This window comes from Planococcus citri, chromosome 4 (genome assembly GCF_950023065.1).
Source record: "Planococcus citri chromosome 4, ihPlaCitr1.1, whole genome shotgun sequence".
Lineage (NCBI taxonomy): Eukaryota > Metazoa > Arthropoda > Insecta > Hemiptera > Pseudococcidae > Planococcus > Planococcus citri.
In genome coordinates this window covers 70,393,532-70,407,408 of record NC_088680.1, presented here as the reverse complement: position 1 = coordinate 70,407,408, position 13,877 = coordinate 70,393,532, and the positions used below count along the sequence as shown (strand labels likewise).

General features: G+C 32.9%; 2 protein-coding genes across 2 annotated transcripts; one reads left to right on the top strand and one right to left on the bottom strand.

Moving 5' to 3' along the window:
• Positions 1-418: 418 nt before the first annotated feature.
• Positions 419-10,271, bottom strand: DNApol-epsilon58 (DNA polymerase epsilon subunit 2). The gene is made up of 11 exons (XM_065359650.1): positions 9,995-10,271; positions 9,776-9,926; positions 9,530-9,702; positions 9,245-9,461; positions 9,032-9,153; positions 8,813-8,954; positions 8,500-8,735; positions 8,236-8,419; positions 7,984-8,160; positions 7,030-7,126; positions 419-2,524 (listed from the first exon to the last, which is right to left on the bottom strand). Exons 1-10 carry the CDS (start codon positions 10,063-10,065, stop codon positions 7,040-7,042), a joined length of 1,560 nt encoding a protein of 519 aa, XP_065215722.1. The 5' UTR covers positions 10,066-10,271; the 3' UTR covers positions 419-2,524; positions 7,030-7,039.
• A 1,906-nt stretch (positions 10,272-12,177) lies between these two features.
• LOC135844607 (large ribosomal subunit protein eL39) lies at positions 12,178-13,069 on the top strand. The gene is made up of 3 exons (XM_065362845.1): positions 12,178-12,336; positions 12,608-12,711; positions 12,897-13,069. Exons 1-3 carry the CDS (start codon positions 12,334-12,336, stop codon positions 12,943-12,945), a joined length of 156 nt encoding a protein of 51 aa, XP_065218917.1. The 5' UTR covers positions 12,178-12,333; the 3' UTR covers positions 12,946-13,069.
• Positions 13,070-13,877: the final 808 nt, after the last annotated feature.

Genomic DNA, 13,877 nt, shown 5'->3' with positions numbered 1-13,877 from the left:
AATAGTTTTCTGATAATTTCTGGCAAAAAAGAAAGAAACGTGAAAAATTTTCAAAGAAAAGTAAGACTTGGAAATTAGCAAAAAAACGACTATTTTTAAAAATTTTGTTGAAAACTGAGAATTTTGCAGATTTTAGAAAAACAAAGCAAGACCTCAACAATTTTAGCAAAAAGCAGAACTTTTCGGGAATTATGGACAAAAAATTGATTCCTTTTGGCAATTTCCAGAAAATATCTTATTAAAGCTTTTGGATTAAAAAAACCTTGAACGATAATTTTGCCCAAAATTAGCAATTTTTGGGAATTTTTGGCTAAGAAATTACATACCTAGACATATTTCACATTTTTTTTTTCGACAATTGAGACTTTTTTCATTGTAATTTTTGTCAATTTTCGGCAAAAGAAAGAAAACTAGGTAATCTTTTAAATCGCTAAAAAGCTAAATTTTTTGAAAAAAAGCAAACTTTTTAAATTTTTTTTTTTTACAAAAAACTAGAAATTTTGCCAATTTTGAACAATTTTTGGCAAAAAACAAGAGTGACAATTTTTAGTACAAAGCACGAATTTTTCGAAATTATTGGCAAACAAAATGGTAGTTTTTCGCTGTCTTTGTTGAAAATGGGAGACCTATCTTGATCGATTTTTCGGTAAAAATATAATACTTATTGACATTCATTGAGGTAAAATAGAGAAACTTTTGGATAATTCTTCGAGGAAAACGAATATTTGGAATTTTTTTACAAAAAAAGTGAGAATTTTTAGCAATAAATGAGACTGTTGGAAAATTTTGACAATGGGTGAGATTTTATTGCAATTTTTACCAAAATAGAAACTTTTTGGCATTTGCAATCAAATTTCTAGAAAAAATAATTAAAAGATGAGTAGTTTTTGTAACTTTAGTAACTCAAGATACTTGAAAAGTGACCGAATACAAGCCCTGAGCGCAGAATACGAATATCCTCATTTTTTCTACTCGATCCCCAGCCTCTCTCTCCATAATTTCTTGAAAATTAACAAAATCGTGTGGTATTTAGGTTATTCGTATGATGAAAAAAATGCCTGATCTGAAAATTTTTGGAAAAAATTGAACAAAACTGCATGAAATATATTTGTATTAGAATACATCTCTAGATCTATAGGATTTTTTTTAGTAATAATTATTGGTTATTATTATAAGTAAGTATATTTATTTTTATTTTTATATTATTTATATTGATTTTCAAGTTGATTTTTTTATACTAATTTTTTTATTGATTATTCAAGTTCAATTTTTATCATTTTAATTTTAATTATTTTTTATATAATTTTTTTTATTTTAGTAATAATATTTTATTCAATTCATTTTTCTTATGTTTAAATATAATTATGTTATTTATTTATTTATTTATTTATTTATTTATTTATTTATTTATTTATTTATATTTAATTTTTAATTATTTAATGATTCTTTTTTTTTTTGGAAAATTGAAAAACAAATTCATACTTGTACTATTCATATTCGATACTCCCAAAACTCTCAAAAACCGTATGTCACATAATTTTTTCAATTTTCAGGAAATTTTGTGGTCGATGGTGAATTTGGGGGGAAACCCCTAATAAACCACTGCTACACGATTTTTTTCCATTTTTAAACGATTTTGGAGGGTCAATGGGTACGTTGGAGGGGTCTAATCAAGAAAGTGAATTGATATTCGTATTCAGCGCTCTTTACAACGTAGAAAACGATAGGTCACACGATATTTTACATTTGACTCCAATTTTAGGATTCCGTAGCCCCCCCCCCCAAATCATCGTTTTGCGAACCTCCACCACGAAAACGTCGTAGTAAAAATCATAAAAATTTATGCTTCTAGGAATATTTCCAAAAATTTCAAATCATGTGGTTCCGAAATTTGGCAAGCTTTTAAAAAATTGAATAAGTATTCAAGCTCAACTTTGAAATTCGAAATTTTTGGAAAATATTTTTGAAATTACTCCGACACTTTTTTAAAACTTAGTAAACAGATTTTCTTCAAGTTACAGCATTTTTGAGTACCTACTCAAACTCCAGCAATTTCAACTGCTAAAAAACAAACAAACCTTTCCCTACCTCCATAAGATCAATGTGGGAGCCAATGATGGAAATTTCCCATCATTTTCAAATGCAGGAGACGTACAAAAAATTTCGAACGAAATCGGTGAACCTAAGTCCAAAATAGTCTCTCGTGCCTCAAATCATTGGATTTTCTTTTAAATTCAGAAATCAAATAGGTATTCCTAATTTCCTAACTTGGACGAATTTTTGTCATTTTCAAAAACTTTGAAAGATAGAACCTTCGTTTCGGTTTTGCGGATGAAAAGTCTCATTATAACAAAATATTCAGGAATGAAAAATGTTGAGACATCTGTTTTTCTATCCATCAGTCCATTCCAAGAGTAGCACATATACGACATGGTTGGTATTTCTCCAGGAATTATGTAGAAAAAAACATACTTGCTGACTTGCTAATCATTTTCTATTCTTATGGCAAACATTCTGCACTTACCTGGAACAGAAAAACAAAATAAAAAATCAATTAGGTATGGGTGGCTATTTACAACGAAAAAAAAAACTAAATCACATCTGAGCACAAAATCAGTTCACGAATTCGAGACAGCTCGCTATTTACAGCAGTTGAAATAAACGTCAAATAAAATTGAAATTTGAGTGTTGAGTCTTTTATCCATTTTCAAACATTTTGTTTAAAAAATTAAGCGCATTGAAGTCACCTTCCTCACTCATTTTAAAAGTCTCACATGCTTCAAATTAGAAAATTTTAAATTCATGAATCAATGGATCTCAAATTATGCAAATTTTAATCGTTTTGCAGGACTTTTGAGGGGAAATTTTCAAACACTAGAATTTTTTTTGGATTTTTCGTACTTGAGAGATGAAAAGGCATCGATGGGTGGTATCTGAAAAATTAATACATATTCGAATTCAGCGCCCTAAAATCAGTAGAAATCGACACGTCACACAACATTTTCGTGATTTTTCGATTTTCATAAAATTGGGGAGGGGCAAGGGGTTCACAAAAAAAGGTATCCAGAAACTAAAAAATATCCCCCAAAAAAATTACCTGCAAATTTCATTCTGAGAAAAATACACGAAGCAGCACCATTGTTAAAATCAAGTCCAAGTACACGACAGGTTGGGCATTCCCAGTCACTACCTTTTGTTTATATTTCCTCACGTGCGCCGAAGCGAAAACGAGGCGCGACAGCTTCGCAAACAAAAAATGCTAATTTCGGTTTCTTCATGTGCAAATTTTTTCGTAAATTTCGACTGTAAGCCATTCAATACTCTATTACATCGGGGTATACAATACACTATAGGAAAACGAAAGAAAGAAAAAGAAAAATAGCTCGAAAGTAGCTCAAGATCGTATAATGTATACAGATTTGCATTTGTGACCTCCCTTAAGCGTTCGGTTCACGTAGAGTATAATTTGAAAATGCATTTAAAATTATTATGAGTCATGTTCCGCTATTAAATCGAAAAACCTAGCTGTTATTACTGTTATTACAAAGGAAAGCAGCGACGTAAAGCTTTTTTTTTTTTTTACTCTGTCATGGTTAATTCATGTGATCGTCGTAGGGAATATATACGAGATTGTTATTGTTGGTTTGTTGTATTTATGTAGTACCTAGTTGGTTTGGTACTACGGTGTGTGTTGGGTAAAATGTGTATGTATGTGTTGTGGTTATACAGGGTTCACGTGGGTTCCACATATATCCGTTTAACGGAAACCTCCAAGTAACTTAATGCGATAACGACCAAGGATGCGATTACGTCACAAAAAGGAATTATCACAGCGTCGAGTTAATAAAATAATGCACCAGCGTGGAAAAACAGGGTGTACTTTTGATCGCGAGTGCCTTTGGAATTCTGTACAGCGATGCACAAAATCGTATCCGAATTCTATATCAGCCCTTTGAGACCCGAGAAGAATCTTATGGATGGAAATTGAAAAATGTCATTACTTATGAGAAGGAGTAAAACTTCATTAAGCAGATTTTTCGAAGCCAAAATCCAAAATTTTGAGAAAAAAATAAAAAAATGATTTTCTGCAAAGGTGTGACAGTTAAAAATGTGCAAATGACATAATTTTCAAATCAAAAAAATTTTTGGTTAAAAATAAAAAGATCGACGATTGGGGATTTTTATATTTTGAAAAACAAATTATTTTGGAAATTTGAGTTTGAAGGTCGTCCCAAGGTCAATTATGAAACATACGGGAACCTCTTGAGGTGTCCGCCTCCGATTTGAACGGGGTCGCGATTTTTGGAAAGAGCATGTTCTAAAACCCCCAAACCCAAATTTTCAGCTGCCCAAGTTCATTTTTCGATTTTTGGCGAATTTTTGAAAATCCAAAATTGACTATTTTGGTGATTTATGCATTTTTTAAAAAAGTACGTACTTGATCAGTAAAAATGTTCAAAATAAGTCCTAGAACTGATAATAACCCCCCAAATCCAAATTTCGCCATTTCCAGCAATTCTGGAGGCTCCAGCGTGATTTTTCAATTTCTCCAGAATTTTCAATTTGCTCCAGAAGGCGTGAATATGAAGTTGGGCAGCTAAAAATCGTGTTTTGTTTTATACTCGACCTGTTTAACGAATTTATCCACATTTGAGCCGATTCGTGATGGGACACCTCAAGAGTGGGTTTTTGACCCGCTTTTTTCATAATAAAAATATCCAAAAATTAAAGGAAGGCCCAAGAAAGGCTGGAAATGGCGAAATTCGCCCTCGTGGGGTTAGTTCATACCAAAATACTGCGATTCGCGCAAATTTCAAAAATTTTCTCGCAAACGGGAAATTTTTGATTTTTGAATATTTTTATTTTGAAAAAAAGCTGGTCAAAAAACCACTCTTGAGGTGTCCGCTCCAGAATCGGCTCAAATGTGGATAAATTCGTTAAACAGGTCGAGTACAACAAACAACTCGATTTTAAGCTGCCCAACTTCATATTCACGCCTTCTGGAGCAAATTGAAAAATCGCACTGGAGGCTTCAGAATGGCTGGAAATGGCGGAACTCCGGCTCAGGGGGTTTGTTGTGTTCGAAATACAGCGATTCGCGTAAATTTCGAAAATTTCCTCGCAAACGGTAAAATTTTGATTTTTTGGATTTCTTATTATGAAAAAATCTGGTCACAAAACCACTTTTGAGGTGTGCCCTCCAGAATCAGCTCAAATGTGGATAAATTCGTTAAACAGGTCGAGTATAAAACAAAACTCGATTTTTAGCTGCCCAACTTCATATTCACGCCTTCTGGAGCAAATTCAAAATTCTGGAGAAATTGAAAAATAGCGCTGGAGGCTCCAGAATGGCTGGAAATGGCAAAATTTGGATGGGGGGGGGGGGGTTAATATCAGTTTTAGGACTTATTTTGAACATTTTTACAGATCAAGTACGTACTTTTTTTTTAAAAAAAAGCATAAGTCACCAAAAAGTCAATTTTGGATTTTCAAAAATTCACCAAAAATCGAAAAATCAACTTGGGCAGCTGAATATTTGGATTTGGGGGTTTTAGAACATGCTCTTTCCATACAACATCGCGGTCTGGTTCAAATCGGAGACGGACACCTCAAGAAATTCCCTTGTTAGATCATTTTTTGTAAAAAAAAAAGTGGAATAAAAAATTCCCAATCCAGTATTCATGTTGTTCAATCAAAATGAAAACGTGCCAAATGCCTAAAAGTTTCAGTAACGATGAAGATAAGGTCGAAATTGAACGACTGTTGAACAGAAATTTGAAAAAATTATACATTGCACCACATAAATATCTCGTATAATTAATGATCACCGCAGAGATAGCGAAATAACTGAGTGCTGTGTTGAAAAAAGAACAAAATAAAATCGAAACGGTTGGAAGTTAACTCCCTAGGGTGCTCAACTGCACGCAGCTTAATCGTTAAATGGCTGATTAGCGTAATCTTTGATGCGTGGTTAAGCTGTTCTCACTCCCTTCCAGTCTTCGGGTTCACGTTATTGGCTTTGGTGGGAATTTATAACGTCGGCGTACGAGTGTTTTAATAATTCGTTTTTTTTTTCAGATAAAAAACCACTAAAGATGACGAAGAGAAAAAAAGCAACAGTTTCTCAACTCGAAAATCGATTTCCTTTTTTTATTTTTCAACTCTAAATTAAATTTAATACATCATTCTCAAAATTATAAAATTACTAAAAAAGTTGATAAAAATTGCCATAAGTAATAAAATGCCTCAAAATTTCAGAAAAATTAGGAAAAACAATCCAAATTACTGAACATTTTTTGAAAAATAAGCCCAAAATTGGGTTATGATTTTCTGAATTTTTCAAAAAATCTCTCGCGACAAATTAAAATTGATTAAAATTTTGTGGGAAAATAAAAAATTTCTACGTGAACCCTTTTCTGAGTGTTTTTGAAAAATTGAAGCTTAAAATTTGGTAGATTTTTCAGTAATTACCTTACCCGGTAAATGGGCTCATTTTTGGACTCAAAACTCTTCAACATTTTTTAAAAACAGTTTCGCCGAAATATTCGAACTTTAAGTGAAATTTCGAACCATTTTGATCGGTTACGCGAAAATTTTTCAAAAATGCTAAAAAAATTTCGTTACAATGTTTGAATATTTTGCGAAATTGAAATCTAATTTGATAGGTCCCATATTAATACTTTTTAAAAATATATTTCAAAAATCAATGAATCATGACCCAATTCTGGACTAAAATTTTTTCAAAATTTCTTTAAAACATTTTCGGGCAAGTATTTGAATTTTCGGTGAAATATCAACACATTTTAACCTATCACGTGATAATTTTTCAAAAATTCTATAAATCATGGCCCAATTTCGGGCTAAAAATTCTTCAGAAATACCCCAAAAAAAGAGTTTTGTCAAATTATTCGAATTTTACGCAAAAATTATGACTCGATTTCGAGCTTAAAATTCTTCAAAAATGCTCAAAAGACATTTTTATCGCAATTTTTGATTTTCTCGATCTCCTTACAAGTTGAGCGAACTCACCGAAAAAGATTCAATCCGTAGATATCTGGCTGTCTTCAACTTGTTTGGAAGCTGGAACGTATACGGTGAAACAGAACTGACGAAGAGAGAAGGAACTCTGTAAAAACAACAATAGAAAGATCAAATCTGAGGAAAATTAATAACTGAACAAAGCAATTCGAAGCTTATAGCTTGGCGAACGATTTCATTCAACGAAACATGCGCCTCCAATTGCAAGAATATGATAATAATATGCCTTCATTCTATACAAAATCCGGATAGACTACGATGGCTCTTATTATGAAGCTCCCACCCCCTGAGGATGACACATTTTCTGAAATGATAATTCCCAATCGACTCCCCCCCCCAAAATTTAAAAAATTGAATAAATCACAGCTGGTATTTTTGTTGAAAATTTCATATTTCCTATCAAAATAACACCAAAATTTGAAAAAAAAAAAACAATTTAAAAAAACTTCCTGGAGCCTCCAAACAATTGGGGGAAAAAAAGAAAAACTGAAATCTGTGATTTAATTTTAGTTTTACATTTTAGTATCATAAAAGCTTATTTTCAAGGAAAAAACTGCTTGACGTCTCTCAACCAATGTTGATCCTCATAAAGACTGAAAGGCTTCCAAAGGTTGAAAAAATCAAACAAATAAATAAAATTTTTAAAAAATGAAAAATTCCTAGTCTGAAAACTTTTTAAAATTTTTACATTTCTGGTCAATATCCCTGTAAAAAATCTCATTCTCAAGATAAAAAAGTTCCCTAGGTCTCTTAAAAAATGTCGAATCTCTCAAATAGATATCCTCAAGTTGAGAAAAAACAAAAGAATTGAATAAAATACAGGTGATAATTTTTCTAGAGGCTAAACAGATATTTCAAAATTTAGAACCGCAAGCTCGCAATTTTTTTCATGGTTTCAAAATACCTGCCATCAATATTAAAATTTCGAAGAGAAAAATTACTCACTGGATTAAAAACGACGCAATCCTTATGAGTGATATTGAACGGGCTACGTTGATCAGCTACAACCAACACATCTGGCAAAGGATAAATAGTTAACGCAGCTCCTTCGCTCCAATACACAGGACAAACCGATAAAGGAACCGGTGTCAGGTAACACTGCGATAGAATTGTTTTCACAAACTGTAAAATAAATAAATAAACAGTAAATAATTATGTAGCATGATTATCACAATTTAATCAACAATAACAACTCACATGCAAAGAGACGTCGCCGGATTCTGGAAAGTGGACGCAATTTCGGCACATCTTTGTCAGAATATCTTCTCGAAAGACTACTATTTCCTGAGTACAGTACTGAATACGGCAAGGATTCGTGGTGAATATACTTTTGGGCACTCGTTTCGAAAATTCTTCGGTTAAAAATGACGGTAACGGCGGTCTGTAAAGAAAAACACGCCAGGAAATTAATTTAAACCTTTCAAATAATCATTTTCACCAACTTCTGTCTGTGAAACGAACCTTGGTAAAATATTAGCGTAAGGTGAATCAGTCGGACCCGGTACGATAATAAAGGTAGTTTCTGCTAACAGATTCTTGTAATGACTAATAATAACAGCGAGCTCTTTGAATTTATCTCTAAACATGGACGAGTGCTGATTTCCATAAGGTTTTGATAGAAAATCACCCATTAGAACAATGGCTAGGGGTGAATATTCGTCGTATCCGGCTAGCAACATTCTTATTTTATCTAAAACCTGTCACATAAAAATCACAACACAAATTAATGAAATTCGTACTGTTTTTTAAATACTCCAATTTTTAAAAAAATTACTTTTGCGTTATCCAGCCATATATCGGAAATAAACACAATCATCGCTTCTTCGTTAGATTCCTCAATTTTCATCATCCTAGCCGAAGTTTTCAAAGATACTTCAGATGGACCGCCAAACGTGTTCGCGTTACCAAAATAAGTTCTGTAATCACAACGAATCGTACGTTTATCAAACCACAATCACTCCTAAGTCTCAGAAAAAATTTAAAAAACACCAACCTGCTAATTTTAGATGATTCCGGAGGAGGCATAGCTAATCCATGGACACATAGTACGCCATCGCAAAACTCGCCTTCGGCTAAAATAAGGCAATTTTCAGCGAATAATCCGTTATGATAAATATGTACGTACAAAGTTAAGGAAAATTATTCAGTTACGATCCAACTACGAGTATAATAACTAATAAAGCTTTTCGTTCATAAAAAAGGATACTGCTTGCGATAAATTCAACGGTAAAATCCCACTCGGATCTTCTAAGAAATATTTACCCTCTTGCAACTGAGCTAAGATACCGAACACTACGACTTTCTCGTTTTCAGCCGCACAACTCAATAAGTAATCTATCGTTCGAAGTTTCGCTTCATCTGAGCTTTTATTTCTAGAGCTAAGTAGTTCGTGACGATCGATTCTCTGCTTAATCATCGTATATCTGCGAACAAACTTCGAAATGTTTGAATCCGAACAAAAACCAAGGAGTAATTCAAGATACAGCATTACCTGTCACTGAAATGCTTGATTCTGTGTTCAGCTTCGGCAAAAACATTACGTTTAGCGTCAATTCGACGTATGAACTTTTTGGTATCGTGATGATAATTGAATTTCGGTACATCGAATGCTCCAATCACGAAGAACACATCGTCGGCTGTTTCCATCTCAGATTTACAACATTCCTGCGAAATTGCGCCAATATCAATGAGAAGTTCTCAATTATACGTAATGTACGAGTAAAAATGCAATACTAACGTCTACGGCGGAAACTACATGACTCTTTAAAACGACCGGATCCGATAAGGATTTCTTTTTCTGCAAGAATTCTGTAACTTTACTAATCCACGAGCTTCGTTCTTCTTCAGTGACCGGTCCCAGTTGCGATACCAAGTAATCGCAAGCATCTCTGTGATTCAATACAAAGAAATATATCGCCGTTCGAGTATTAATAAACTGATGTAATTTTATATTTACCCTTTAATACTCAATCCATTGAGTCTGAAGGAAGTGATGATGGATTTTCGGAGTAGCCGATTTTCGTCCATTGGAAACCGGTATGACTTATTTACACGATTACTGCGAACGTTTGTGATACTCTGACAATATTACGAGGATTCTGGAAGCATAAACGCGAAAATATTCGATTAAAAGTACGAAAAACTACACGAATTACATTATTATTGCAAATTTAGCAAAGAAAATAGCGCGAAATGAACACAAATTTTCTCAACCATGAATCATCTTGCAAGCAGGTCGCGCCAAGCAGCGGCGCATGCGCAATCGTACTCAGTCCACGTTCAAGTGCACTCGTAGTTTACACAGTGCCACATTTAACAGAGAAAAAGCACAAAACGTTCGTTCGAAAACCCGACCTTACGAACTTTCCGATCTTGAAATTTCAGCTGAGAGATAAAAAAAAAATCTTGAAGATTTATTGTGATAGTGCGAATAAATTATTGAAAAAATCCTTATTTAACGGAGAAATATTCATATAAAAAAGCTGGTAAGTCATTCCTTAACGTCTACTCTGTTATTCCATCTATTGTAATCAAACATTCTCTCCAGATAATCACGAAATAACAATTCCATCTACAGTAAGGTCATAAGGGTTAACACCAAGTATTACTATTAATTCACTACTATTCGTCGATAATCTGACTTATAACTCGTTTAATTCAGTTATTCTCATCTCTGATTCTCATTTACACGTTCCCAACAACCTTCCGAAGAATACACCAATCAATATTCAGTGCACTATCTATAGACTCTAGTACACAGTACAGTTTCGAGTTCGGATCTCTATAACAGATAAATTTTAATTTCAGAAAAATGGGCCACGGACCGAAAGGACGTGAATATCATCTGCGACACATAGTCTACAGCAGATTATCAAGTTTCGAAATCGGTATCATACCTGGACTGAAGGATACTATCTCATCGTTACCTAGACGCGTCAAGCAAACAATCGGAGCTTATGTACCATGTAAGTGGTCAAGTAGATCCATCCGATGTTCGCCATAATAACGTATCATTTTCGTATATTCGATAGCGATTAACATTATTTTGAATACGTGTTTTTTAGTTGCTGTTGCCGGTTACCTTTTACTCGACTGGATGGCGAAAGAAAACTGGCTGAGTCACAGGAAAGACATCAAACAGTTCGAAAATGATCGTTAAGTTTTTGTTACGGTAGTTTATATTGTTTCGTGTCTTAAAATTTCAATTCCTGTCGAACGTTAAAATTAATGTATCGATTAGTTCTTTATAAATGATGTATTACTTTTTCCTGTTACGTATAAAAAAAAGGCGTGTACGTGTTAAATATTATGATTAAAATGCTTTGAATGCTTCAATATATAAAAATACGCGAAATTCAGCGTAAGTTGTTTGTTTATTTATTTGGGATATGGATGGATTTTCTAAATTCTGGATTTCTGGTTTATATGAGTGGTGTAGGTGAAGTGAGCATGAAATGGAATTTGAATGAGTCTATTTTTATCAAACAACATCGCGAAATAGTCGCTCAAAATGCTTCACCGACGTAGTTATTATTGATCATTAGATCATTTTGAACATTGAATGAAGAAAAAAAAAACAAAAATAAGTACGATGTTCGCTTTTAATTCATGTCAGCATTATTTATGTATTACTTCATTGAATGTTATTTCATTTTTCGACTGTGTCAACAGCGTCAACTATCTCTTCTCATTTCTCTGTCAACTCCATGAGATTGAAGTTGAAGCTGAAGTAGTTGAATAACGATTAACGAAGAATTCGCCAAATTCAACGAATAATTATTTAAATTACAAAATTAGACAATGAATAATCAGCATAGCTTCAAGTTCGATTCAATTTTTGATTTTTGTTCCACTTCCATCATCAAAATCAAAAACGTACAAAAATTACAATATACTTACCACTTATGACTTACCTAACTTAACTAACGTCTTGTTTCATGATCATGAATAATAAATCATGATTATCAATATTATCATGAATTTTTTTTCTTATTTTTCATTTCAATCAATTTAATTCAAATTTCAAATCAAATTTTGAATTTTCAAATTTCAAAATTTAAAAAAAAAAAAAAACTAAAAAGTTTCATTTCAATTTCATTTATTTTCATCAATGTTCAAAATCAAAATATAGATGGCGTTCTAGTAGCTCACCGAAGAAATCATCGATGGACATGTGTTCAAGCCGAATTTCTTATCATGTTTGGATTCTATTCTGAAAATTTTGGAAAAGAACTTGACGTAGTAAAATTTTATTGAAATTCTTCGAGTGTTGTATGATTTAAATTTCCACTCGCTATGGTAAGTTATTCTCGTTATACTATCAATTATTCTGTAAGCATTCACCTGCTTCGAAATGCTCTCGCTAACGTTAGTGGGTCCATTTTTGCATTAGCAACGAACCACCACACAACGTTACGATGAGGTATACATTTCTTCTCAAAGTATGCAATTCACACGAGAAAACGCTGAAATGTGTACCTCGATGGTTATTGCCCAACTAATAACATTTCAACTTTCCTCACGAGAGTTATTACGTTAATCATTGTCTAATAAATGTGTTTTATTTCAGTCATCGCATAAATCTTTCAAGATCAAGCAAAAGCTTGCCAAAAAGCTGAAACAGAATCGACCCATCCCTCAATGGATCAGAATGCGTACCGGTAACACCATAAGGTAATGATCATTTCATTTCGTTTTCGAATTAGCAATCCAAGTTCCATTCTAAAGATCGTATTCCTGGCTTCTAACTTCGTTTTCCACTCAACCACTAATTTAACTAGAGCTTAACCACCGATACCGTTTTTCCATCTAGAGTTGAAGTACAGCTGATTAATCAAAGTTGTTAATTTTTGTTACAGATATAACGCTAAAAGACGTCATTGGAGAAGAACCAAGCTCAAATTGTAATTACAACCGGAATCGAACGTTTCGTTATTCTTTAATTTTCATGAATCTATTTTCTAGATTACGTTTATGATGATGGTTTTGTTGTGTGAAATTTACGAATAAAACGTCAACAGTATTCTTCGAATTGTATCTTATGTGTTTCTTTTAGTTTAGAATGATTTTGTTCCACGTTGGTAGTCTTCGAATTAGTGTTTTTCATCGAATTACTCGTATGTTGAGAAGATTTTGATTTTTTTGCAACGTTCGAGCAGAATTTGCTGCAGTGATCGTTTTAGGTCCAAATGAACGTCTCGAGTGAGTTACTTTTTCGGTCTGTTTGATGAAACGTTGAACTTGGAAGATCACTCTTTTGTAATCTGAAATAACTAGACTCGAACTGACTCGAAGTATTCAAAGACGTAGAATAATTCGGGTAATTTCAGTGAACATGGTAAAAACATGAAAAATGACAAATTCATTCTTGTGTTCGTGTGTTTGATATGATTTTCCAAATTTTGATATAGTGACAAGGTTCTGACAAAATATCTACAGTGGTTATCAGTAAGTAATTCAAACTTGGTTTTCGAATTCGATTTGAAAGGTTTGAGTGAGGATAAGCGTGAGTCCTTTGTCAAGATTTGCGAATATTTTTAAGAGAAGTGAGACGTTAAAAAGGTACAAATAAGAACCAGTCGACATGAAAATAAGGGTCCTAGAGAAATAATTTGTAGAAAAAATCCAGCTGTAGGGTGTCTTAGACTTGGACATGCCATTTGAAGAGGATATCCATCTCCACCATTCTTCATCCTTTTCTTTCCAGCTACAAACCAATTATCTTTTTGTTTTTACGTGGTAAAAATTAACTTGAAAATGATTTTTTAATTTTTGATTTTAATCATCAGGAGTGATCGTTTTTCACGAAATTATTGTCTTTTTATTATATTCTCTAATTG